Source organism: Myodes glareolus, chromosome 21 (genome assembly GCF_982192425.1).
Source record: "Myodes glareolus chromosome 21, mMyoGla1.1, whole genome shotgun sequence".
Classification (NCBI taxonomy): domain Eukaryota; kingdom Metazoa; phylum Chordata; class Mammalia; order Rodentia; family Cricetidae; genus Myodes; species Myodes glareolus.
In genome coordinates, this window is record NC_142046.1 from 52,166,438 (window position 1) to 52,190,289 (window position 23,852).

General features: G+C 40.2%; 1 protein-coding gene across 1 annotated transcript in view; it reads left to right on the plus strand.

The window, feature by feature from the left end:
• Positions 1-23,852, plus strand: part of Dync1i2 (dynein cytoplasmic 1 intermediate chain 2) — a 52,123-nt gene that overhangs the window by 24,467 nt on the left and 3,804 nt on the right. Inside the window, 10 exon segments of the mRNA XM_085680967.2 lie at positions 8,556-8,651; positions 8,865-9,027; positions 9,134-9,233; positions 9,674-9,799; positions 10,814-10,960; positions 11,343-11,456; positions 11,761-11,894; positions 12,833-12,977; positions 21,779-21,841; positions 21,843-21,920. Of these exon segments, the coding sequence (XP_085537093.1) occupies positions 8,556-8,651; positions 8,865-9,027; positions 9,134-9,233; positions 9,674-9,799; positions 10,814-10,960; positions 11,343-11,456; positions 11,761-11,894; positions 12,833-12,977; positions 21,779-21,841; positions 21,843-21,920 (1,166 nt within the window).

The window sequence follows — 23,852 nt, forward strand, 5'->3', positions numbered from 1 at the left end:
CTCTTAAGCTTCTTTTTATTATTTAAGGATTCTGTTAATTATTGAGTAGCCTTTAATATGGGTGTGATTCAAGGCCCTATGAACAGATCCTTATGTTAAATGTGGAGTCCTTCAACTCTTAAACCAGAGTACTTATTTTTAAGAGGATTAATTTTTAAAGTATCATTAAAAAGCTCAAGCACAAAGAAATATGATTACTTTTCTTTAGCCAGCTAAACTAATGAGTTTATGTTACACATAAAGGAGACTTAAATAGAATTCTGAGTGCAGGTCCACAATCTCTGTCTAAAACCTTTGGGACAATATGTGTATTGGGTTTTGTAGCCATTCAGCTTTCAGGAAAGTGGTAAAGTATTAACATTAACATTCCAGCAGCATCTTGGACATTGACATTCCAGAAATAAAAGATGGAAGCAAACTAAATGAAATAAATAATAATTACAAATAGCTTTTCTTATGATCATGTCAGTGTTAGCCACTAAGTAAGTTAGGTTTTTGGAACTGTTGACAGTTTGGGAATTTTGCATAAGGCATTGTGGACACATTATAAACTACTCTTATAATGGCTCATGTATAGGGAACAATTTTTCCTAATGAATTATAGAAAATCAAGTGTGTAAATGTAACCTAATGTTTAATTTATCTTTAAATTTTCAGTTAAAAATTTTCAGATAAGTTGAAGGCCCACAAGCTTAAGATAAAAACTGTTTTTTTATTTGTTTTTCCCCAACTTTGGAATTATGCAGGGTGAGTGGCCTTTAACAGTATTATACTTCAACTTTGCCGACTTTTCCCTGAGCCTCGGAACTATTTCTTCTTGCCGTTGATGCCTGTGTGTAGCATGTGGTGGGGACTGACTGCCCACGGTAATCAGCGCTACCTGATTAGAACACGCTTCACCAGGGTACTTTGTTCTCCTGCTTTCATGTGTGTTCTTAGGCTCAGAAGTGAAACCATTACATAGTCTCCTGGATAGCCTTCTTGAATTCTATTTTTGTGTCACTGTAGAGACTTAAGCACGTGTTCACTTTGTGTTCTTTGTGGCCCTCTGAATTCTGAACTCAGTTGAATCTGTCAGTATCTCTTAAGTATATTATTGAAGCTATCTGGTTATAATAGTTCTCAGAATGCTTAAATTTTGAGAATTTTTTAATTCTGTTTAAATCAGTGGCTGAAAATCTAACTGTTCAGTGCTCACCACATACTAGGTATTGTATTTCTAACCCTGTCACCAATCTTGAAGGTTGGGGTCTAGAAGACATGGCTCAGTAGGTCAGAGCTCTTATTGCTCTTCCGAGGATCCTAGTCACCACACTGAGTCATTTACAATGTCTTAGGAATCCTCATTCAGGATATCTGATGCCTTCTTCTGGTTTCTGTGGCCATGTATACACAGGTGGTACCTGTATGTAGTGCATGTGTGTATACACACACACACACACACTCATGCCCGCTCACACACACATGCAGCAACCCCAAATGTTAAGCCTTGAGTCTTTTTTTCTTAAAGATTTGTTTATTTATTTGATGTATATGAGTGCTCTATTTGCATGTATGATTTTATGCCAGAAGAGGGCATCAGACTCTACTACAGATGGTTGTGAGCCACTCTGTGGGTGCTGGGAATTGAACTCAGGTCCTCTGGAAGAGCAGCCATTGCTCTTAACCACTGAGCCATCTCTCCAGCCCAAGCATTGATACTTATTTACACACAAAGAAGCTTAAAAATAAGAGGTGGTATCAAGGCTTACCAACTAGTAACTATTTCAAACCACGGTTAACCAGTTCTAAGATGTGTATTGTCTCTCATGTTGCCACAAAGCAGCAAACTTTGTGTTTTTGTTAGTAACCTGTACTAAGTAGTTTTAAGTTTTGTTACAGTCCAATACAAACAGCTATAAATAATGAATTTTTTTTTAAAAAAATAATACCATCTCTTTTCTTACTATATCTCCTTTTCAAAAAATACTAACTACAAGGGCCAAGTTTATTGGTGTAGAGCTGTAGTTTAGCAACACTTCATTCAAAAGGAGAATGTGGCTCAGACAGCGCAATGCCATGTCTGCATCAGAGTAGCATCATTTTAGTGTGAGCTCCAGGGAAGGGGGAAGCACGAAGCCCTTTCACCAATAATAAATAGACATTTTCTTCACTGACGGAAATGAAAGGAGAAGATAAGTGAATGGAGCCCATTGCAGAGGGTGCATCCACCCACTTCAGCATCCTTTAGAGTTCTCCTGTGTAGACTCCATTTAGAGGCTTACTTTATAAAAACCCATGTTTGTTTATTTGGAGCCTAACAAGTGTTCACGGAGTTTATTGAGTGTCTGCCATCTGCATATGAAGGCACGAGGTCACCTTTTCCTTAGTTTGTGCTTTAGTTAGAGCTTGGAGTATCCGAGTGAAGAAGAACGAGGAGCGTATTCTCATAATGTGAAGCCAATCATAGCCTTTGCAACTACTTACAAAAATTAGATAATTTGTTTTTTCAATGTCATTACAATTAATTTCATGACATTAAATTTCATTCTCATGTTGTAGAAATTCTAGAGGCAAGACGAAAAAACATTAAATAAGATTTTTATAATGAGAACACTTTGTGTTTAACCACATCCATTGCTTTAATTCAGCGCGCCTCAAACTGAACCAGATGGTTACCATTTAACAATTACTTAAGGGACTCAGAGTCTTGTTTTGTGGTAGCATGTTTGCCTCACATTATGAAACACTGAGTTCAAGCCCCAGCACTGCAATTTTTTTTATTGTAATTATCTGAGAAAAAAAGTTCACCCTGAAACAACTGGCGTGTAACAAGTCAATTCAGAAGGCGGTATGGTCAGTGCGGGAGGAGCGAGAGTGAAAACTGGCCTTCAGTCTTACAGCCTGCCTTTTACTTACGTGGTTAATCCTGCCCTTTTAAATGCCATTTCACATTATTTTTCTCTAGTCTAGCTATCTTCTTACTGTCAAGTTTACACTGAGTTATAGTACTGTTTCTGAATCAAGGTGCTTAGCTGCCTTAAAGCACCTACTGTGAATGAAATTGGCTAAGACCACGTGACCTCAGTCAATTCCCTTCTCTGCAGGCAGGCAGCTTCCAGAAGGCAGAGTGATGCCCACAGGCGCACTCTTGCTTTCTGCCTTTTCCTTTTAAAAGTTTTAACTTTTGAAGATAGCGCTGTTTTTTTATTATCTGCCTCTTCAGTGTGGATTTTTGTTGTTGCATTTTTGTTTTTTAGTTACAAAAAGGATTTAAAGTATAAAGAAATTCAAAAAGGCTGGTTAACCTACCCAGCAGTTTACAGTCTTTGGAAGCCAAGGTCCCGGAAAGTTAGTTGATGAACCTGAGTCTGCAGTGAGAGAAACTCTGGGGTTAGAAGTGGAGCAGCCTTGCTGCTCCATTGCTGTGAGAAGCCATCTCCTTCCTACATTCCACTTCATATGTGGAGGGATTTCTCACCGATTGCTTCTTGGTTTAATGAATTAGTGTTGATTAGTGTTTATAATGTACAGAAGCTTGTTATATGTGAACAACTTATGATCTTTTTTGTTGTATGATCTTATTATCTAGAATCCACACTTTCCACTTGTAGACTAAATTTGTGGGTCTTCTAGTTAATAATTTAGTATTAGCCTTATCTAAAATAGTTTTTAAAAGCTTCAAAGTAAATTATTTAATGAATTAACATTAACCTTTAATATGTGAGAATATAAATAGAGCTGAACATTATGTCATGTGTTCTTAATTTTGAATTGAAGGATTTAAATCTGAATAAAACTATGACCCAGACGAAAAAGTAATATTTAATGAGATCACAGATAACTGGATTACTAATAATACCAATTCAGCCAAAATAAAACCCAAATTTTCTATTTAAGAAAAGTTATGTTGAGAGGGCTAGAGAGATGTGGTTGAGAGCACTGGTTGCTCTTCTGAGGACCGAGTTTGATTTTTAGCACTCCAGCTATCCCGTGAGCCCAGCTGTCTATCTCCAGCCCCAGTGGGATCCGACGCTCTCTTCTGGCCTCCACAGGTCCTGCACAAATGTGCTATACAGACATACATGTAGGCAAAACAGTCATACACACAAAATAAAATAGATTTTTCCTCCCAACATATCTAAATTCAAAATACTTGTTATTAAGATGTCAGTTCTGTTTCCCTTGTTGAAATCCAAATTATTAAGCAAATAGAAGTGATCCTATTCAAACAGCAAGAAAGACAGGAAGACAGGGTTTCTCTGTGTAGCCATTGCTGCCCTTGAACTCACTCTATATAGATTAGGTTGGCCTAACACTCAGAGATCCATCTGCTTCTGCCTCCCAAGTGCTGGAACTAGGGGTGTGTGCCGCCACCGCCCAGGAAGAAGGAATGAATCTTATCAGTACACTGATACAACTGTGTTTCATTGCAGGCTGCTTTAAATCATCATTTGATTTGAAGGTGTACGAAGCCAGATGTATAGGGGGCAGGCAAGATGGCTCAGTGGGTAAAGGTACTTGCTGCATACTCTGATGACCAACTTCGATCCCTAGGACCCACATGGTAGACCACAAGTTATTCTCTGGCGTTCTCATGGGCACCATGGCACACATGGACCCAGGCATGTACCTACCCACATCAAATAAATAATAATAATAAATAAATAAATAAATCTTAAGGTTATTTAGAAAATATTAAGGGAAAATTGCTCCTGTCTAGTCTGGATTTTTAGTTAATTATTGGGGAATTCTCACTGCTGGTAGATGTTTACAGCATTATTCGTTAGTTGGATTTTTATAAGCTGAATCATTTTTTATGAGCAACAAATTCCCTGATTTAAGTTAGCAATTCATCATAAGCTAGTAAATCATCTTAAAAGGATATATGTCAGTATAATAATGCTAACAGTGAGCTGGTTGCCAATAGTTATATTTCCTGAAAAGCAATGCACTAGCGATGGGATTTATTAGCTTTATCTTGAAAACTATAAGTGATGGATTTATAAGTTGCAGTGTTTGTTTATTATGGATATTCTAAGATCTTGCATATTACTATCTAAATGTGGTTACTGTAGAATTATTCAAAAGAATACTTTATGGCTTCTCAAACATTTCTGAAGTATGAATGGCATGTAAATGAGCGCCCTATTCAGAAGACACCTTCCTTCAGTTTAACAGAAGCCACCCATTTCACAGATGATTTAACTGATTACCCCACTGCTTTGCTAATTATTCTAGCAACCAGAACTTCACTCCTTGGTGTTATCTCTAGGTGCAATTTAATTTACAGAACAGTTTTCTTTCCGTTCACCAAAATGCCTCACAATTTTGGTGTTAACTTGCAGTAAAAATTGAGTGGTTCGTTAAACGTAGCTTTAGCATGCACTGACAGATGTGTCATTGTGAGAGTAACCGCTGTCTCTCTGCACTTCTTGCTGCTCAGCCTGTAACCTTAGCTTCTCTGTCAGGGAAAGCATGGAGTTAACCACTTAGCATGTAGTCATGAATATTCATCAGCAAATTGATGTAGCCTGGCAGTCTTCCTGTTCACTTGCAGTCTTCCAGTTTTAAGTACATTATAGCTTACCACATAACAGGGAGTGCCTTGAGACCGTCTTTACAACTGTGGTATTAGATCTAGGGCCATATTAGTGGTCCTAGCTATGGCTGTAGAAGTTCTTAGTTAAGAAGGGCATATTGGCTCCAGAGGAACATTCACACACATATGTGATTAGGAATTGCTTTATAACAAGAATAATTCACTTTGTAGTATTTTTTAAGCAGCCTATTGTTTGTTTTATATTCCTGGAAAATCAGTTTAATGACCTTTCTGAAGCTTGATTTAAGTACTAATTATAGTTTTTAAATCCATATTTAATCATTGTAGAAAAGGATGTATGTTCATTGATTCTAAAATAAAATTCCACGAGACGTGTTTCCAGAATTGCTGCTAATCATCCAGCTACAGTATGATTTAGCAAATGCTATGTACAGACAGACAGACCAGGAGCTAACGTACTTGATCTATATTTAATATTTCAGAAGGAAAGAGTGTCTGTAAACAACAGCCTTTCTGTTAAATATGCAAATTAGAAGGTCATTTAGTGCTACAATTCTGACTCTGTGCATTAGGACAGGAATTTGATGCCTGTCTTTGGAACTGGCACTTCGAAGTGGTATTAATAGAGCAGAGCAGAGGTAGAAGATGTGGGCAGGAGACCGCAATTTATAATCCACCTTGCTTGAGAATGACTTGTCCAGGGCGACATCCTTAATTTTAGAATTTACATACAGTGAACCCGCTAGTTAATAGAATTGATTAGGAAAGCTGAAAGTATTAGCAAAAATAGAGGTACATTCTTTTCTCACACTAAATGTAAAAAAGAAAAAGAAACCCACGGCGCTAGAAGAGCAACCCGCATACTAAATTTTCATGAAAATATGATCTCCTGTTACTCTAGAAGTCAGCTTATATGTAAATGTAATTAAATTATTTCATCAGTATCCCCGTAGATTATCTTACGGCAGAGTCACATCCTAATGTTGGAACAGTAAGGGTGGAGTCACCATCAGGCACACTGTTTTCAGATTAATAATCCTTTGTGTATGAGAATTCATCTAAGAAAGAGTAGTGTCTTTCTGTTTCTCTATGTGATTATTTTGCCCAAAAAAAGCTTTCATTTTTTTAAGTAGCACAAAAGCTGTAATTGGCGTGCTTTGTAAGGAAGTGTCAGTGTGCAGGAGAGTGGCGATCACTAAGAATTCTTCTACGTGTTCTTTCCCCTTTGCGCCACCGCCTCCTCAGCAGGGTCACTGAGATCACTAGCTTTTCTTGAAATGGCCATTTTCACTGGCAGGTGCATTATACCCTGTATTTTCAGATTGTTTTTCCATTCTGAATGTTTGGCAGGTTGATTGCTCTGGCTGCATTGACGGAGAAAGGGCTGACAAATGCGGCTGGGCTGGCTGAAAAGACAGTGATTACTGTTTTCCTTTGTGGCTGATTGAGGCCCTTGAAAGGAAAAATTTTAACCTTCACCATTTGGTTCAAAAGTATGAGCATATATTGAAATCACTCGTGCCATTTATCCCAGTTCTGTAAACTTGTCAGACGTAAAAATCGCTCAATTTCAAGTAATGCAGGATTGGCATACGTCATTATCATTCTGATTAAGTTGGAGGTTGTATCATTGTGTGCGTTACACAGTGTCATTTAAAGCTTTCTGTGCACAGGTACAGTTATATTTTTATTGCTTATACTATAGAGTTGGAAAGATTTTTTTAGCTCTCTAAATCTAACACTGTGTGTGGTTTGGCAGCTGGTGTGGCCTACAAGCTGCATTTTGTTTGCAGGGTAAAGGCTTGTCTGGAGCCTCCTGGAGTGTGGGTAATTGCACAGGCTCACCATTGGGGAGAGGCACGGGATTGGAAGCAGTCAAGCGGAAGAATGTTATGCCATCCCCTTGCCACCTTGCAGCAGAAAGACACAATCCCAGCAGTGCCATCTGGTTGCTGCTATCTAGTCAGCTGGCCCGACTGCTGGGACTGTGACTTGGCAGCTGGTTCCCATCCTTGACCGTTCTTTTGTGTCGGTTGTGTGCGTATGTGTCTTAGATCATTTTGTACATGGGTCAGGGAAATGGCTATAACAGACAAGGAAAGTCCCTTTATTGAATAGGCTTTCATTACTTGAGATGCACTCTGTTGCAGATGCCTGCCGCCTTTCCCTAATAGACAGCTAAGATGTGCTTAGGCAGTAAAAATACATCTTTTCTTCATGACACCTACCTTGGTTTGTAGCTAAAAGAGACGCTAGACAGGGTTATATGTACTATAACATTTTAAAATAAACTATTTTAAGCTATATGCTGGTTTTGGGATTTATGAGATTTGGTACTTTTTAAAAGTCTTATGAGCATTATATATTTCCGAATATTTTTTTCAAATTAAAGAAAACTGTTTTAAGTACTTTTGCCACATCATACAGTGATAGATAATGAGACTTGCATTTAAAATGACAGAATAGAAAATGTGATCTCAAAGCTATTATCTTTAAAATCTGCCTCTCAGATAGCAACCTGAGAGTTAATGTAAGCATCTTTATGTCCTAGGAAGACCCATCAGACACTGATGGTTTCAGCTCACAAGTAAGCAGCCAAGCTCTGTGGGCCGTTTTAGACGTTTGATTTTCTTCATTCTGCAGCATTAATGTGTCAGCATGCTCTACAGAACTGTGTAGGAGTCACATGTTGTTCTGTCTAGAATAGTAATGCTTGTAAGCTTTTAAAGACTTCCACGAGGAATCCATCCTACTTATATACCTCACTCATGTTTTATGTAGTTACAGAATTTAGGATAACTCTTGATGAGGTACCACTGGTATCTCTAAAAATCTAGAGCTTCCATTTCGTTTGTTAAGTTGGTGCTGGTAAAATTCCCATGATTTGTAAAGGGTCTTGACAGCGGTCTGTTTCATCTTGAGGGGCTTGTGAGGCTTCTGAGATACTGGCTCAGAACCAATCGCCAGCTGTTTGTATTAAGCTAATTTTTGTTATTGTTCCATCCTTGTTCAGATGAGGAGGAGGAAGATGACGTAACAACTCCTAAACCTCCTGTTGAGCCAGAAGAAGAGAAAACCTTAACAAAAGACGAAGAAAGTGATATCACAGGTACCCTAACATAGTTAAAGCTTTGGTTTTCTCTGCTGATTCCTCTTAAAACTTGTTTTACTGTTTATGAGCTAAAGTAAAATCAAATGCCTTGGATCAGAGGCGAGTCTCATTTAAAAAGGGTGGGTGGCATTTCTTGGTCCAAACTGTAATAGTGAGTTGACAGGGTTTGGTTGACCTAAAACCATACTTTAAAAAAATGTTTTTTTCCAGCTCCCCCTCATGAGCTAACAGAAGAAGAAAAGCAACAAATTTTACACTCAGAGGAATTTCTAAGTTTCTTTGACCATTCTACAAGAATTGTAGAAAGAGCCCTTTCTGAGCAGATTAACATCTTCTTTGACTACAGTGGGAGAGATTTGGAAGACAAAGAAGGGTAATGTTTAATCCCTAAGAGCATTGCTGTCACAGTCTAAGTCTGTTAATATGAAGAGAGACATGCTATAAACTCTGTCTGGGTTGGGGGTGATCTTTTTCTACAGAGAGATTCAAGCAGGTGCTAAGCTATCATTAAATCGACAGTTTTTTGATGAGCGTTGGTCAAAGCATCGGGTTGTTAGCTGCTTGGATTGGTCATCCCAGGTAAAGTATAGGAAAACTCACTTTTTAATTCTAATTAGCATATAGTTTTAATTTAGAACTTTTGTAATTAAGTCAGTATGTATCATTTAAAATAGATAATAACGGGTGATGGTTCTAATGTTATCATTATCACTTTAATTTGTGTATATTGGAAGGAAGAATTGGAATTGTTTTGAGATTTAAAATTCAGGGCTTTATGCCCAAATCCAATTTTGCTAATTTAATTACCCACTGAACACTTTATATAAAATTTAAACATTTTAATGAACTGTTTTAACATTTAAAATTTTTAAATAATCAACTGTGCTAACTTAAACTTGGTCTAATATCTTGGTGAGACTAACTATAATGATAATTTTCAGAACAATCTGATGATAGTTAAGAGCATAATAGTTCTTATTATTCTTCAACTTCTTTATCTGTTTGATTCTTGTGAACAGTATCCAGAGTTGCTTGTGGCTTCCTATAATAACAATGAGGAGGCTCCGCACGAGCCTGACGGTGTGGCCCTTGTGTGGAATATGAAGTACAAAAAGACTACCCCAGAGTACGTGTTCCACTGCCAGGTAAGGTGCCGTTCAGCCGTCCCCAACGTTTAAGAATGAATTCATGAATGTAGACAACTGCCTTTTTTCTTCTCTTGTCAACATGATGATTTCATTGGATTGGCTTTTACCAAACCACTCCATATTTGCAAACAGATGTCAGCAGAAAGCTGAACACTCTTAGTTCAATATGAGCTGCCTTTTCTAGCTCTCCTAACGCTTTACTATGTTAAATCACACCTAAGGGCTTTTGCAGTTGCCACTTCCGTTATTGTGACTGACCACATAAAGGAATCTTTTGGAAGCTGTCTTTCCCACAGGGAGTTTCTCAAGAACTTATTGCTGAATGTATAATTAGACATGGCCCACTGAATCACTTAGACATGGCCTGAGGAGTTGCAACTCTGTAGTTTTAAGTAAAAACATGTGGTTGAAGTAGGAAGCAGATGTAGATTTTTTTAAGTGGATTTAGCATAAGATTAGAATTTGTGACTCTTTCTGGTTGTATATATTAAAATCTTAATAGTGTCCTAATCCAAAGTAAACACTCTGAACCCAAACTAGCATGTTCTTTACTGTCATATTACAGTCAGAGGCCGTCACAGGCCAGCTTTCCTTTCAGAACTGTAATTGGTGCAACTTTTGGTTTGTTTGATAATTGTGTAAACATGTAAACATCATATTTGACTTTTGAGCACAAAATATTCTAATTTTTTTTATTTCTTACAAAATTAAAATCGAATGGATTGCTTTTAAAACTTCTAGTACCTTAAGCAGTAGGGAGGGAAATATTTTAGATAGTATATTTCTTTTTCTAATTTGTCAGATTTTTCCCACTTAAATCTTTTTGTTTGGTTGGTTTGTTTTTTGTTTTGTTTTGTTTTGTTTGAGATAGGGTTTCTCTGGCTATCCTAGAACTCTGTAGACCAAGCTGGCCTCGAACTCAGAGATCTGCCTACCTCTGTCTCCTGAGTGCTGGGAGTCATGCCTGGCTCCCATTTAAATCTTAAATACAAAAATTCTACTTCTTTGCAGTCAGCTGTAATGTCTGCTACATTTGCAAAATTCCATCCGAATCTTGTCGTTGGTGGTACATATTCAGGCCAAATCGTGCTTTGGGATAACCGCAGCAATAAAAGAACTCCCGTGCAGAGAACTCCGCTGTCAGCCGCTGCACACACAGTAAGTAAGGAGTTATTCCATTCAACTCTGTGCGTCCTCACTACTGACCATGTGATAGTCTCCAGCAGCATGGGTTCTGAACATGCTTCCTAGTATGTGGGGGTACATATGTCAGGAAGTCATTTTTTTGTTAATTGTTGGAATAGCAACCACTTTCACATTAAAACTAATCCCAGGGCTGACTGTACCTCAGTGATGGAGAGCTGTCCCAACAGTGCTCAAGGTCTTGGGTTCAACTCTCAGTAACAACAAAACAAAAGGTGTCAGGTTGCATAAACTGTTTTGATAAGAAATGGAATGTCTGTAATTATACTAATCTTTTCTGGGTTTTTTGTTTGTTTGTTTTGAAATAACCTCTGAAAACCCTGTTTCACATTTTTAGCACCCTGTCTACTGTGTGAATGTTGTTGGAACACAAAATGCCCATAACCTGATCAGCATCTCTACCGACGGGAAAATTTGCTCCTGGAGTTTGGACATGCTCTCCCACCCGCAGGTGGGTCAGACTTAGGAGTGTGAAGTTTTCAAGTAAATGTGAAGTTTTTAACTGTATATATACCCCAGTTTCACTTATAACATTTTATCATTTATAGCTATTTTTATATTATACAGATTATAAACCTGAATATGTGTTGATGGTTTGAATATATTTTATCAAGCCTTTTTCATTTAGCTGAGGTAGGTTTATAGTAATAGTATGTTAAAGCAATAACTTACAAACCAATTAAAAGAAGCTTTTTTTGAAGAATTGAAATTAAAGTTTTACAAAATAATTTATTTTCTTACTTTTTTCTATGTAGGATAGCATGGAGTTGGTTCATAAACAGTCAAAGGCAGTAGCTGTGACGTCTATGTCCTTCCCTGTTGGAGATGTCAACAACTTTGTTGTGGGCAGTGAGGAAGGTTCTGTATATACAGCATGCCGCCATGGCAGGTAAACACAGCAGGAACTCGCTGCTATTCGAAACTTTTCTCTTGATTCATCTTACTAAAGCAACTTGCTTTTTATTTAAGTAGAATCCTGTTCTAGACTTGTGACATTAAATTCAGGCCCCTAAAACCTAAGTGTGTTTAACAGGAGTAGTTTGGGTTCATGTGTTTTGGATTGTGTGGGTTGCAGTACATTGTAGGGATTTGTGTGTGCATGCGCTCACAGAAGCTACTGGTAGGAGGCGTGTTCAGCAGTTAGAAATGCAGTGTGCATATACCATAGTTGGCCTTCATTTGTAACTGTGACTGTCACCGGTTTTCTGTTTGCTTTAGTGCAAGCCTACTGCTAGTAGTAGAGTGACGTCACTACATGTGTTAAACTGACTAATATTTCCCCGGCTGTTTAGTCTGTTTTGAAATTATCTAGCTGCTCTTTAAAACCACTGAGCATCTGGACCTCATTTCCAGTACAGATCACCTTCACTTCAAAGCTTATCTTTTACACAGCATCTCTGTGTCCTAGTCTACCAGCACGCATACTGGGCTTTTGAGTTCTCTTGTCAACAGCATGGTGTTTATGGCTCCAAAATGTCCCCACTACTTCAGCAGTGATATCAAATCTGAATCCAATAATATTTGGCATAAATTATGCAGATGAACTATGAATGTAGAATTGTGTTTGAAGTTAAGTCAAGATCTGGTATATAAACCTACAGTAAGATATCCTGACTGGGTGTGATGGTGCACACATTTAATGTCAACGCTCTGGAGGCAAAGGAAGGTGGATCTGTGTGTGAAGCTATCCTGGCCTACGTAAGTTCCAGAGCAGCTCAGGCTACATAGTGAGACCCTGTCTTTAAAAAAAGAAATAAATAAAAATGATCAGAAAATATGTTGTGTACTTACAAGAGAGTCCCTAACATTTTCACTTTCATGAACTAGCAAAGCTGGAATCAGTGAGATGTTTGAGGGGCACCAGGGACCCATCACTGGAATCCACTGCCACGCGGCTGTCGGAGCAGTAGACTTCTCACATCTGTTTGTCACCTCGTCATTTGACTGGACAGTAAAACTGTGGACAACTAAGGTATCTGAAATACAGCTTTCTGTGTATTCGGCCACTTTCCTGACACAAGGTGGTGCTCTAATACTGCAGGGAAGACTTGGGTCTTAGCTCTTACATGTCTTAGAACTGTATCTCAGTACAGAGCATGGGAAGAAGTTACACGGTGTGCAAGTGCGCTCATGTTAGGGTGCCAGCAAATAGGGTGACCTCACAAAAAACTGAAGATCAGTCTTCCTGCCACTTTAGACTTTTCAAGCACAGTTCTGTTCGCTCTGAATTGAGTTGGGGAGAAGTCCCTGGGTATCTCTTATACTCCCTCATAGAATTTCATCCAGCCCCACACAAAAGCCATTCATTTGCTCTGTGGAGAGCTACGAGCCTTAATTCAGGACTGCAGTGGCTCACGGAGCTGATGGGAAATAGAGAAAACACAGAGACTAGTTGCAGTGAGTCCTGTACAGTAAGGCTACACAGTAAACTTGAGTCGTTAGAAAGCATTGTGAAGGCATGTGTGTGTTTCTTATTCTAGTATAACTGATGTTGTTTACTGGGGCTTAGTAAGCCAGGTACTTAATGATGACAACGCTTTCTAGTCCGCCAGTGGTTCCCGTAGACAGGGCTTACAGAACATGACCTCCTGATAGATATAGACTTGGTCGTTTTGCTTGGCCTTATTTTATAATTAAACTTAACTTGCTTGCTTTCTGGTTTTTCTGCAGGATCATGGTGCCGCCTAGTAAAACTGCACGTTCAGTGCGTCCGAGTCTATGGCAGCTCCATGCTAAGCTTTATTTTTCCTGTCCATCTACTTTATCTTAATGTTGACTCTGAATCCTTCACCATGGAACAAAGTTTAGATTTGCTGTGGTTCTTGGCGTTCTCTGAGAAAATCTCTGTGCCCTTTTCTGTAGTGAGCTCCTATTTATGTAATTCTGGCCTCGCGTCTAGAGCACACTCCAGAGTTCACTCTTGTCCTGTCTCGGGGCCCCCTCCAGTCTCACAGGAAATGATTTAAAGACAGCCTTGCAAAGCTTACCTTAAACTGAGCATTTCCAGATTTGACACTAACGGACACAAAAATAGCACTTACCTGAAGTCTAATAAAGGAAACGTCTAGAAGAGTGCTTGACATAGTGTCCAACATGTTAGCAGGCATGATTCTAATGGGAGTCAGAGCCTAAATGCATCTAATCCCTTCCATCCTTGGAGCACACACTGCACACAAGTCAGTTCTCATAGCCGTGATCTACAGCTCTGCTATGTGAGAAAACACATAATCTGCTGCTAAAACAAAGCAAGAGCCAAAGATGACAAAGATAAAACTTACTATTTCCATGTAGGTCTCATGTATCCATGTAAGTTGTAAGATTTCTGGGTGTGCTTTCTCATGTGCTAGACCTGTTAGAGTCCGGAGAATACTGTATTGTTGCTGTGTTCTCGGCTTCTTTCCTTTTTTAGCTATTGAAATAGTCTTCATTTGGTGACTGACTGAATGATTTTTAAATGCCAGATTTTCAGTTTGCTAGCTTCCTTTCTGCTTGAAATTCGAATCCACATGAACAGGATTTGAGAAAGAAGAGCCCAGTCCGTCTCCTCTTTGAGAACAAACCTCTGTGATAGCAGACGAACAGGCATCTGTTTGCTTTTGTCGTTATACACAGATCTTTATTAATAGTTCATAGTTTTGTTTCTGTATTATTGTTTCAACATAGATGTTGCTTTTATTTATTTGTTTTTCTGTGTGTGATGTATGTATTGTGTATGTGTTTGGGTACAGGTGTGCTGTGCCACTGCACACAAGTACATGTCAGATGACATCTTCAAGAACTCACTCTTTCCTGCCGCTGTGCGGGATGTGGGTGGCACTCAGGCACTCTGTCCAGCCAGCCATCTCCCTGTCCCAGAAGAGATTCGACTGAGAACGATAGGCAGACACAGCTCTTTGCCTTGCTAATTAGGTTGTTTTATTGTTTCTTTTATTCATTCTCAAATATGATACATACCTCCCCTGCCTCTAACACCCTTCCTAGTGCATGGGCCTGCATAGAATAGTATATTTTCTATCATATATGAGCAAGAACCCCCTAAAATGTTACAGAAGAATTGCCTTGGCTTAGGTTGTTGTTACATAGTTTAGTGATAGTACACTTGTCTACAGTGCATGAGGTCCTGGGTTCAGTCCACAGTTACGGAAGATAAAAAGAATAAGAATTATTACCATTTAGTCTACCCTTTCTGCACACAATTCTGTTCTGTGAAGGGTCAAACAGCAATAGTCTGCTAGGTAAATATATATATATGACCAGCCTTGACTGATTGAGACTTGAACTTATGCTTCCTAGTTCCATTGTTGGTTTGTGTCCACCCTTCTGAATAATCTGAGGCCCTGCCTGTGCTGGGATAATGAGTAGTAGACATACATGTTCATGAATAATGCATGCTAATGAATAGTAGGCAGTGTCTTAAAACCACTTTAAAAACATTATTCCAATTCCATTTTAAGCTTTTTTGTTTCCTTTGTTTTTCGAGACAGTTTTATTTCTGTGTGTAGCTCTGGTATCCTGGAATTCATTCTGTAGACCAGGCCGCTTTGAATTCTAAGAGATTTGCCTGTCTCTGCCTTCAGAGTGCTGGGGTCAAAGGTGTATACCACCACTGCCTGGCCCATTTTAAGCTTTTAGTTTTAAATATTTTAGATTTATTTATTTATTTTATGTGTGTGGGTGTATTGCCGGTCTGTATGTCTATGGCCCACATATGCTCAGTGCCTGAGGGGGCCAGAAGAAGGCATCAGATTACCTGGAGTTAGAGTTAGAGATGGTTGTGAGTCACCATATGCATGCTGGCAGTTAAACCTGGGTCCTCTTCAAGAGGATGTAATATTATAAACCACAGAGCCCTCTCTTAAGGCCCCCATTTTAAGTATTTGTGGGGTCGGGGTGGGGTTATTGCTGCCGAGACAGGATTTCTCGTAACCACTCTGGCTGTCCTAGAGCTCATCTGTAGATCAGGCTGGCCTAAACTCACAGAGATCCACCTGCCTCTGTTCCCAAGTGCTGGGATTAAAGGTGTGCAACACCACACCCAGCTCACCACGTTAAGCTTTTAAAACCAGTTGCTCACATTCATGCACTGAGCAGATTTCACAAGTCCTGTTTCTCTGCCTCTCGTTTTTAAGTGGTCTCCTGCCCTAGGAACTGAGCCCTGTAAACGGGAAGGATGAATCATTAGATGCTGCTGTGTCTCTGTCCATTAAGATGTGGCTCTGCCCCAATATCAAAACAAGATTCCTCCTCTTTCTCTTTTTGTGTAAGTCCTGTAAATGTGGCGTGCAGAAACCTCAGTATGGCATTGCCTCAGATATGCTTCAAATACTTTAGTCTTCAGCATAGAAGTCTCTAATCTTAGCTTGGTTGGAAAATTCAATACCTAGCTCCACAGTTCCATTTATCATATTGCTTTGACTGTTTTTGACTTAAGCTATTTGCATTGTAAAAAAAAACACATACTGATGAACTTTTTGTTGTTTGTTTTTGATTTTGAGAAAATATCTCTCTGCTTAGTCCTGACTGTCATGGAATTCACAAGGTAGGCCAAGCTAGCCTCAAACTCACAGAGATCTGCCTGTCTCTCCCTCCTAAGTGCTGGAATTAAAGGCATGAACCACCATGCCCAGCTCTTTCATATTGGTGAAATTTAGCCAAGATGTTGCTTTTAAAATATTTAGAAGACACTATTAAAATCTCAAAACACCAAATTTGAAAGCTCACAATAGAAATGCGTTAGTGGGTCCGGAAAGCAGCAGGGAGAATGGATGACCAGTGGCAGCTGCTTGGGGTGGCCTGAACCATGACAGTTTCAGTTCTAACATGGTAGTTAGATGAATGTTCAAGCACATCTTAATATACCTGTCATAGGTTATTCTTAAAAGTATATTTACAGGAGATGGTATTTTAATGTATACATGATGTATAGTAGTTTCAGAACCATATTTACTATGAGGTGGCAGAGTTAGCATTGTTAGTAGGGTCATACCTTAAAATAGTTTTTAGATTTTCGTAATCCATTTGCTACTTGAACTTTTCACAATCCAGTGTTTCAGTGCCCATCTTTAATCTGGCAGCATGATTGCTTAACTCTCAGCAGCACTAGCATTGAGGAGGGTTAAGAGGGCCTACCAGTGCTTAGAAAAAAAAGTGTTCACGTAGCAGACAAGCTAAAATGAAGAGATGCTTTGAAATTGAGGGCATGTCTGAGGGAAGGCTGACTGTCTACCCAAGTCCCACCTGGTGACTTGCTGCAGGCCCCTGTCTAGCCTCCTCTGCATATTTGAAAGTCAATTTTGTCAGCTACTGAAATTGATTAGACAGGGGAATGCCGACTGTAACTAGCAGGCTCCTAAGACACTGGTACATTGGAGAATGTCAATTTATTAATTTCCAGTCAGAAACTTAGCTGCCAGAAGGCCCAGATACTCCTGCTGGCCTGACCGGCTCACTGTTTCCCTGTAGACTACCCACATGGGAAGCCAAATTATAATCAGAAGATTGCTTGGGGAACAAGGACTTAGAACAAAAGAAGTTCTATTATTTGAATATTCAGTGGCATCAAGCCAAGATAGCTTGATTCATTCGTCTTCAAGTAAAGATAGCCGTGCCACGGGGTGGTGAGTCTCAGTGTGTTGTCTGAGGCTGTTGCTCTTATGACCAGTGTTGAAATGGTGCTGTCTCCATTTGCTTTGTAAGACTTGGTCTTTCGTTACTTTTAATAGATGTACTCTGCAAAGGTTATCTTTAGTCAGGTAATATGGGAAGTTATTTTCAACCTTGTAACGATTTTTGTATGTGTGTGTATGTATGCATGTGGGTATGTATGCATGAACAATGAGTCAGAAGCATTGGATTCCCTGGAGCAGGAGTGACAGGCAGTTTGCTGGACATGGGTGTTGTCCTCTGAGAACAGTATGTGCTTTTAATCTCTGAGCCATCTCTCCAGCCATGTAATGATTTCTTGTCAAAGGAAATTTGTTTATTTCTCTCATCATCTAAATTGAGGTCACAGTTATTTCCAGGTCACTGTTAATCCTGGTCTATTGACTGTAGAGACTCTTGTTACTAATCTAGAACTTAACAATTACCCCAGCTTTGAAAAAAAGAAAATCTGTATTGGGTTCTTATCACACGGCAGCCTAAAGTAACAGAAATTTGTCGTCACAGTTTAGGGTTGTGGGTGGGCTGCTTACCCTGGGAGGGTCTGGAAATTTGTTCTGTACTTGTCTCCTAGCATCTGCTGACTGCCAGGAGTCCTTGGTGTTCTTTGGCCTGTAGCTGTATTCCTCCAGTCTCTGCCTTTGTTGTCATCACGTGACCTTCTGAACTGTTTGCTTCATTAGGTCTCTGCTCCAAATTTCCTCTTTTAAGAACACAAGTCACAGGAGATGTGAGGCCCACCGTAGAACAGTATAACCTGTTTAACGTGGTTACATTTACAGGGACTAGTAGGTATGAATTTTAGGGCAGCGCCATTCAGTCCACCATAGACCTTGAGCTTAGGAGAGGCTATGTGGCCTGTCCCTGGACCATGCAGTGTTCACTGCCACAGCAGAACCAAATGCTTGCTCTTTTTATTCAGATGTCTGTTCTTGTTTGTTTTGTTTTCACAGAAGCCTTTTGTCTTGATTTCTTCTTGGCAAATGTTTTTTGCAGGTCATTTATGAGTAAGAATAAGAGACCTATTATACATCATATGGCTCAGATTTTTTCATTCTTGGTCATGTGCTGGAGCAGCTTTTTAGACTTTAAAATGCTGTCTGATATCCAGACCTGTGAGACCAGAGCCCGAGAGACCTACACACTGTACTGGAAACTCTCTAGGTGGCCACTGCATGCAGCCAGCTTCAGAGCCACCAGTGTGAAGCCTTTGTTTTATAAACAAGAAAACAGGCTTGGGAAGAATGAGTGACTTCTCTCAAAGCCTTGAAGCTGGCTGCTGACTGGACTGGAACAACAGGCTGGGTCTCCGGCTCTCCTGCTGCCTCAGTGCCAGTCAGACACAAGTGCTCTTCAGAGTCTGGGAAGACAGTGCTTCCTAAGATGTTGTAACAGTTCCACTCGGGATTTTAATTCGCAGTATTACATACTAAATCACTGTACTATGAAGCATTATTTGATGTTAAATATGTGCATTTTCTCTGTGGGGTAAAACTCTGGCTAATCCTTAGATAACTCTGGTTTTTGAAATTAAACTAGAAAAGAGTTTTAAAATGTCACATTTTTAAATTGAAGGACATTTTGCTTTTTTCCACATAATTTTTTAAATTGTGGTCTTTTCAACTGGGCAGTAGTAGCATACGCCTTTAATCCTAGTACTTGGGAGGCAGATTCTGAGTTTGAGACCAGCCTGGTCTACAGAGTGAGCCTAAGATAGCCAGAACTACACAGAGAAACCCTGTGTTTCTTTTTTTTAAAAAATGAACAACTTTTTTTAAAAAAATGAAATAAAATTGTGATCTTTTACCCAAACTGTGTAACAATCCACTGAGTAAGTTAAGTGCTTGATCTGACCAATTCCTGAGACAATTAGCAATCTTCTTTTTATTATAAATGTTTTAATCTAATTTGCATATTGCTTTAATAGTTTGTAGTTTATAAAAAGGAGTAGGTACTCATTCTGGCTTGCTGAACACCATGATGTGAGTTTCATGTTGCTGAGTCTAGCTAGAGATCGTTTCTTTTTCAGCCATGTAAATACAGCATAGTTTATATATCCATTCTGCTGATGGATGTTGTGTGTTACTTCAGTTCTGCTAGGAGCACAGTTATAGTTCTCTTTTTCTCCCTTTTTTTTTTTTTTTTTGGTAGAGTTTTGCTATGTAGCCCAGGCTGGCCTCAAACATGATCTTCCCAAGTACTGGGATTACAAGTGTGTACCACCATGTCAGGTCACAGTTGTCTTTTGATGGCCATAAACAGTTCTGTTGAGCATATGCTTAGCCTGGAATGGCTTGGTCAGAGGACATGCATATGTATTCAGAATAGATAGTACCTGGAAAGTCCAAGTGAGTCTACCAGTTTCTAATCCACCGTAGCTGTGTGTATAGGTCCGATTGCTCTGTATCCTTGTTCACACTTAAGAGTTTTCTGATGTTTTTCCTTTTAATCTTCAGTGTGTGAAGTGACTTTCCTGGGTGCTTTCATTTGCATCGCTGTGATTGAGCGCCCTACCATAGCACCGTTTCACAGTCGTGCTGGAAAATGTTCATTCTGTTGCCCTTGAACGCAGAGTCTGGTGCATGCCAGGCAATTAATTGTTCTACCCTTAGCTATGTCCAGCACGTAGGCCATCACTTTCTTTGTTTTCTTCAGTGCTGAGTGTAGTGCCTCCAGAGTGCAGGGCAAGTGTTCTGTCACTGAGCTGCTCCCCCAGTCCCATACCCAGTCCCCAACACACACATTTTTATTGAATATATGAATATGATTGGTTTGAGGTTTTGTTGTTGTTGTTGTTGTTGTTGTTGTTGTTGTTGTTGTTTTGAGACAGTTTCTCTGTATAGTCATGACTGTCCTGGAACTAATTCTATAGACTGTGGTTCAGGTTGACTTTGAACTCACAGAGATAGATCCACCTGCCTCTGCCTCCCAGTGCTGAGATTAAAGGTGTGCGCCACCACTGCCCTGCATGAATGTGGTTGTTAACAGCTTTGTTCTAGGTTTTTGATGATAACCCTTAAAACTGCCTGGAAATGCAATGTTTGAAGTACACTATCACCTCAGTAGTCAAAGGTTTTAGGATCTTTGGCATGCCAGAAATACCCCTGGGGTAGCTTTATATAGCTTAGCCGGTGATTGTGTGCCCGTTCCAGGCTAGGCAAGCTGGATCCTTACTCTTATAAACAGTGCATTTGAAAGAGAGGGAAATCCTCTTCTCTGTTTGGTTTTATTTGTTTGTTTTAGTTGAAAACAAGCATTTTGGGCTACTCCAATAATCATGTTATTGACACTAACTGTCATATCTTAAAATTTTAAACTCACAATTTAAAACTTATTTTTGAGCTGGCAGGATGGCTTAGCAGGTGCTTTCCTTGCTTCCCACCAAGGCTGACAACCCGGGTTTAGGCCCCGAGACCCCACAGAGGAGATAGAGAGCTGCCTCCCACACACTGTCTTCCAGCCTCCACACTCACTCTCAGTCTGTCAGTTTCAAGCGCGTGTGCTGCGCAGGCAACAGCATGAGACCGAGCTTGCGCCATCAGCACCTGTGGTGTTTGTTACACATGGGGAGAGGCCAAACTCCCCTAGTTTCTGCTGTCCTTAGGCTGCTCATCATGGTACCAACTGAGCGTCTGTGCCGCCGCTGTCAGTCACTTCTTCCACACAGATGCTAGGGCCGTGCAGGTCTTGTGGTTGGGAGAGCTTGGCTCCCCCTGCTTACAGCTGGAGTCTGTTTCCTTTTGCTGGAGACTGTGTGTGAGTCTTTGCTTTCTCTGTCCTTGTGTCTTTCTCTGCTTCCGCGGGGAGATTTCCAGGTGATTCAGTAAGTACAAGCCGCACGGCTGTCATCTTCCCGCAGCCACTCACTGACAGGTGTTCTGAAGCATATTCTGTTCCTCTCTTAAAAACAGTAAGACTGCTACAAGCTAAAAGGAACTGCACCCTGATACTTGGTTCTTAGTGTGTAATGTCAGGTGACTCTGTGTGGCACAAACCACGGGAACACTTGCAGGCTGGGTTGGTGTGAATCTGTTGTGTCTCAGCGACCAGTAGTTAAGGGTTTCTGTGCGTGTCGATGCTGACAGTGCTAAGAATTAGTTTTTTCTTTTTCAGAATAACAAGCCCTTGTACGCGTTTGAAGATAACTCAGACTATGTTTATGATGTTATGTGGTCCACCCACCCACCCAGCCCTGTTTGCCTGTGTGGACGGCATGGGGAGACTGGATCTGTGGAATCTCAACAATGACACAGAGGTGAGCAGGAAAATAACAGAAAATCGGAGATTTATTGAATAATTTGTGAAATTTCTTTTATCCCGAGGAATGTAAAAGTGCTCTGTGATTGTAGCTTCATCACAAAGAAACGGAGTAAGCTTTGTACCCACATAACAAACAGCGCGCTGTGTGGAGCTGAAGGGAGGAGCGGCACCACCATGAGCACGGGGCATTCTTCCCTTCTGAATGCAGCGTCGTGTCTGCTGTCCAGGAGGTGGATGGCCATGGGCTTGGAGTACGCTTTCATTCTTAGGCTAGACAAAGATAGCTACAGATTGTAGAGTACGTTAACCGTAATTCTGAATTTCCTGTTAGCCCTTGGAAGGGTTTTGTATCACCCATAAATGCTAGTCTTCGCCTGACTTGTTGGAAGAAAGGAAATAGATTTGGATGACCTTTTTCCATGAAGGGTTGAGATTAACTTAAAGTGAATTTGGAGCTGGGCGTGGTGGCCCATACAGGTAAACCCAGCACTTGGAGGCAGAGGCAAGGGTATCACGAGTTAGAGGCCACCCATGTGGCAAGACCCTGTCTCAAAAATGCAAGGTCCAAAGCCCAGTGGTGGTAGTACATACCTTTAGTTCCAGCACTCGCACGAGAGAGGCAGGTGGATTTCTGTGAGTTTGAGGCCAAGTTGGTCTACAGAGAGAGTTCTAGAACAGCCAGGGCTGCACAAAGAAACCTTGTCTGGAGGTGGATGGAAATCCAAGGTCTTGGCATGTAAGTCAGAGGTAGAACATTTGCTTAACGTGTGCAGGACCCTGGGTTTAATTCCCAGCGCCATAAATAATAATGTTAGTGTAGAAACCATCATATTTCCTAATTGCTATACCAAATTTGGCAATGCAGTTTAACTCTATAACTATGCTGATTTAAGCTCAAAATAATAGTTTTAATATTCCAAATTACCACTACATTACACACAAAGAAGTCAGGCTTAAAAATACCTAAATACTTTAACAAAAGTTTTATAATAATGAAATAGAAGCTGCCTGCAGCAAGGTAAGACTGCAGACAGAGAGATTTCTGATCAGCAAGTGGCACTGATCCTGTAGCAGAAGATACAATGAAGGGGTAAGTGTGCTCCTGACCCACCACTCAAGCCCAGTAAGGGAACACCACAATTTTCCCCGCCATCCTTATCTCCTGGGTATTCCGAAGGGGCGGCTTCCCCCAGCTAAACCCTCTCTCCTCCTACCCCATCCCCACTTTCAGCCAGGAACGACTTCCCTTCCTCTCTCCCTTTTTCAGGGCATAAAATCCTCCAACCCAGCCTGTGTGAGCACCACCGGGACAGGGCGGTGAGTGCAAACAGGCAGGAGGGAGTTCCTTTGTTTTAATAGTCTGCCTGCAGCAAGGTAGGACTGCAGGCAAGGAGATTCCTGGCCAGCAAGGGGTACTGATCCTGTAGCAGAAGACACAGCAGAGGGAAGAGCCATTGGAGAGCATCTGAAGGAAGAGATGGGCAGGCGCCAAGGCAAGAATTCCTCCAACAATCTGAAAAACAACATGAAAACACCAGATTCCAGCAATCTTACTACAGAAGGACTTGAACACCCTATTCCGGAAGAAGTGGAAAACAGTGTTATTATGAAAGCAATAGAATCTCTTAAACAGGATATGAATAACTCACTTAAAGAAATAGAAGAGAAATATACCAAAAAGATTGAAGAAATGAGTAAAGAAATGGAAGAGAAATATAACAAAAAGCTTGAAGGAATGAATAAATTCGTAAACGATTCCCTGGGAAACGAAGAAAAAACAATCAAACAGGTAATGGAATCAGTTCAAGATTTGAAAACTGAAGTGGAGGCAATGAAGAAATCACAAACCGAGGACCCGGCTAGATACGGAAAATCTAGGTAAACAAACAGAGACTTCAGAACAAAGCATAACAAATAGAATACAAGA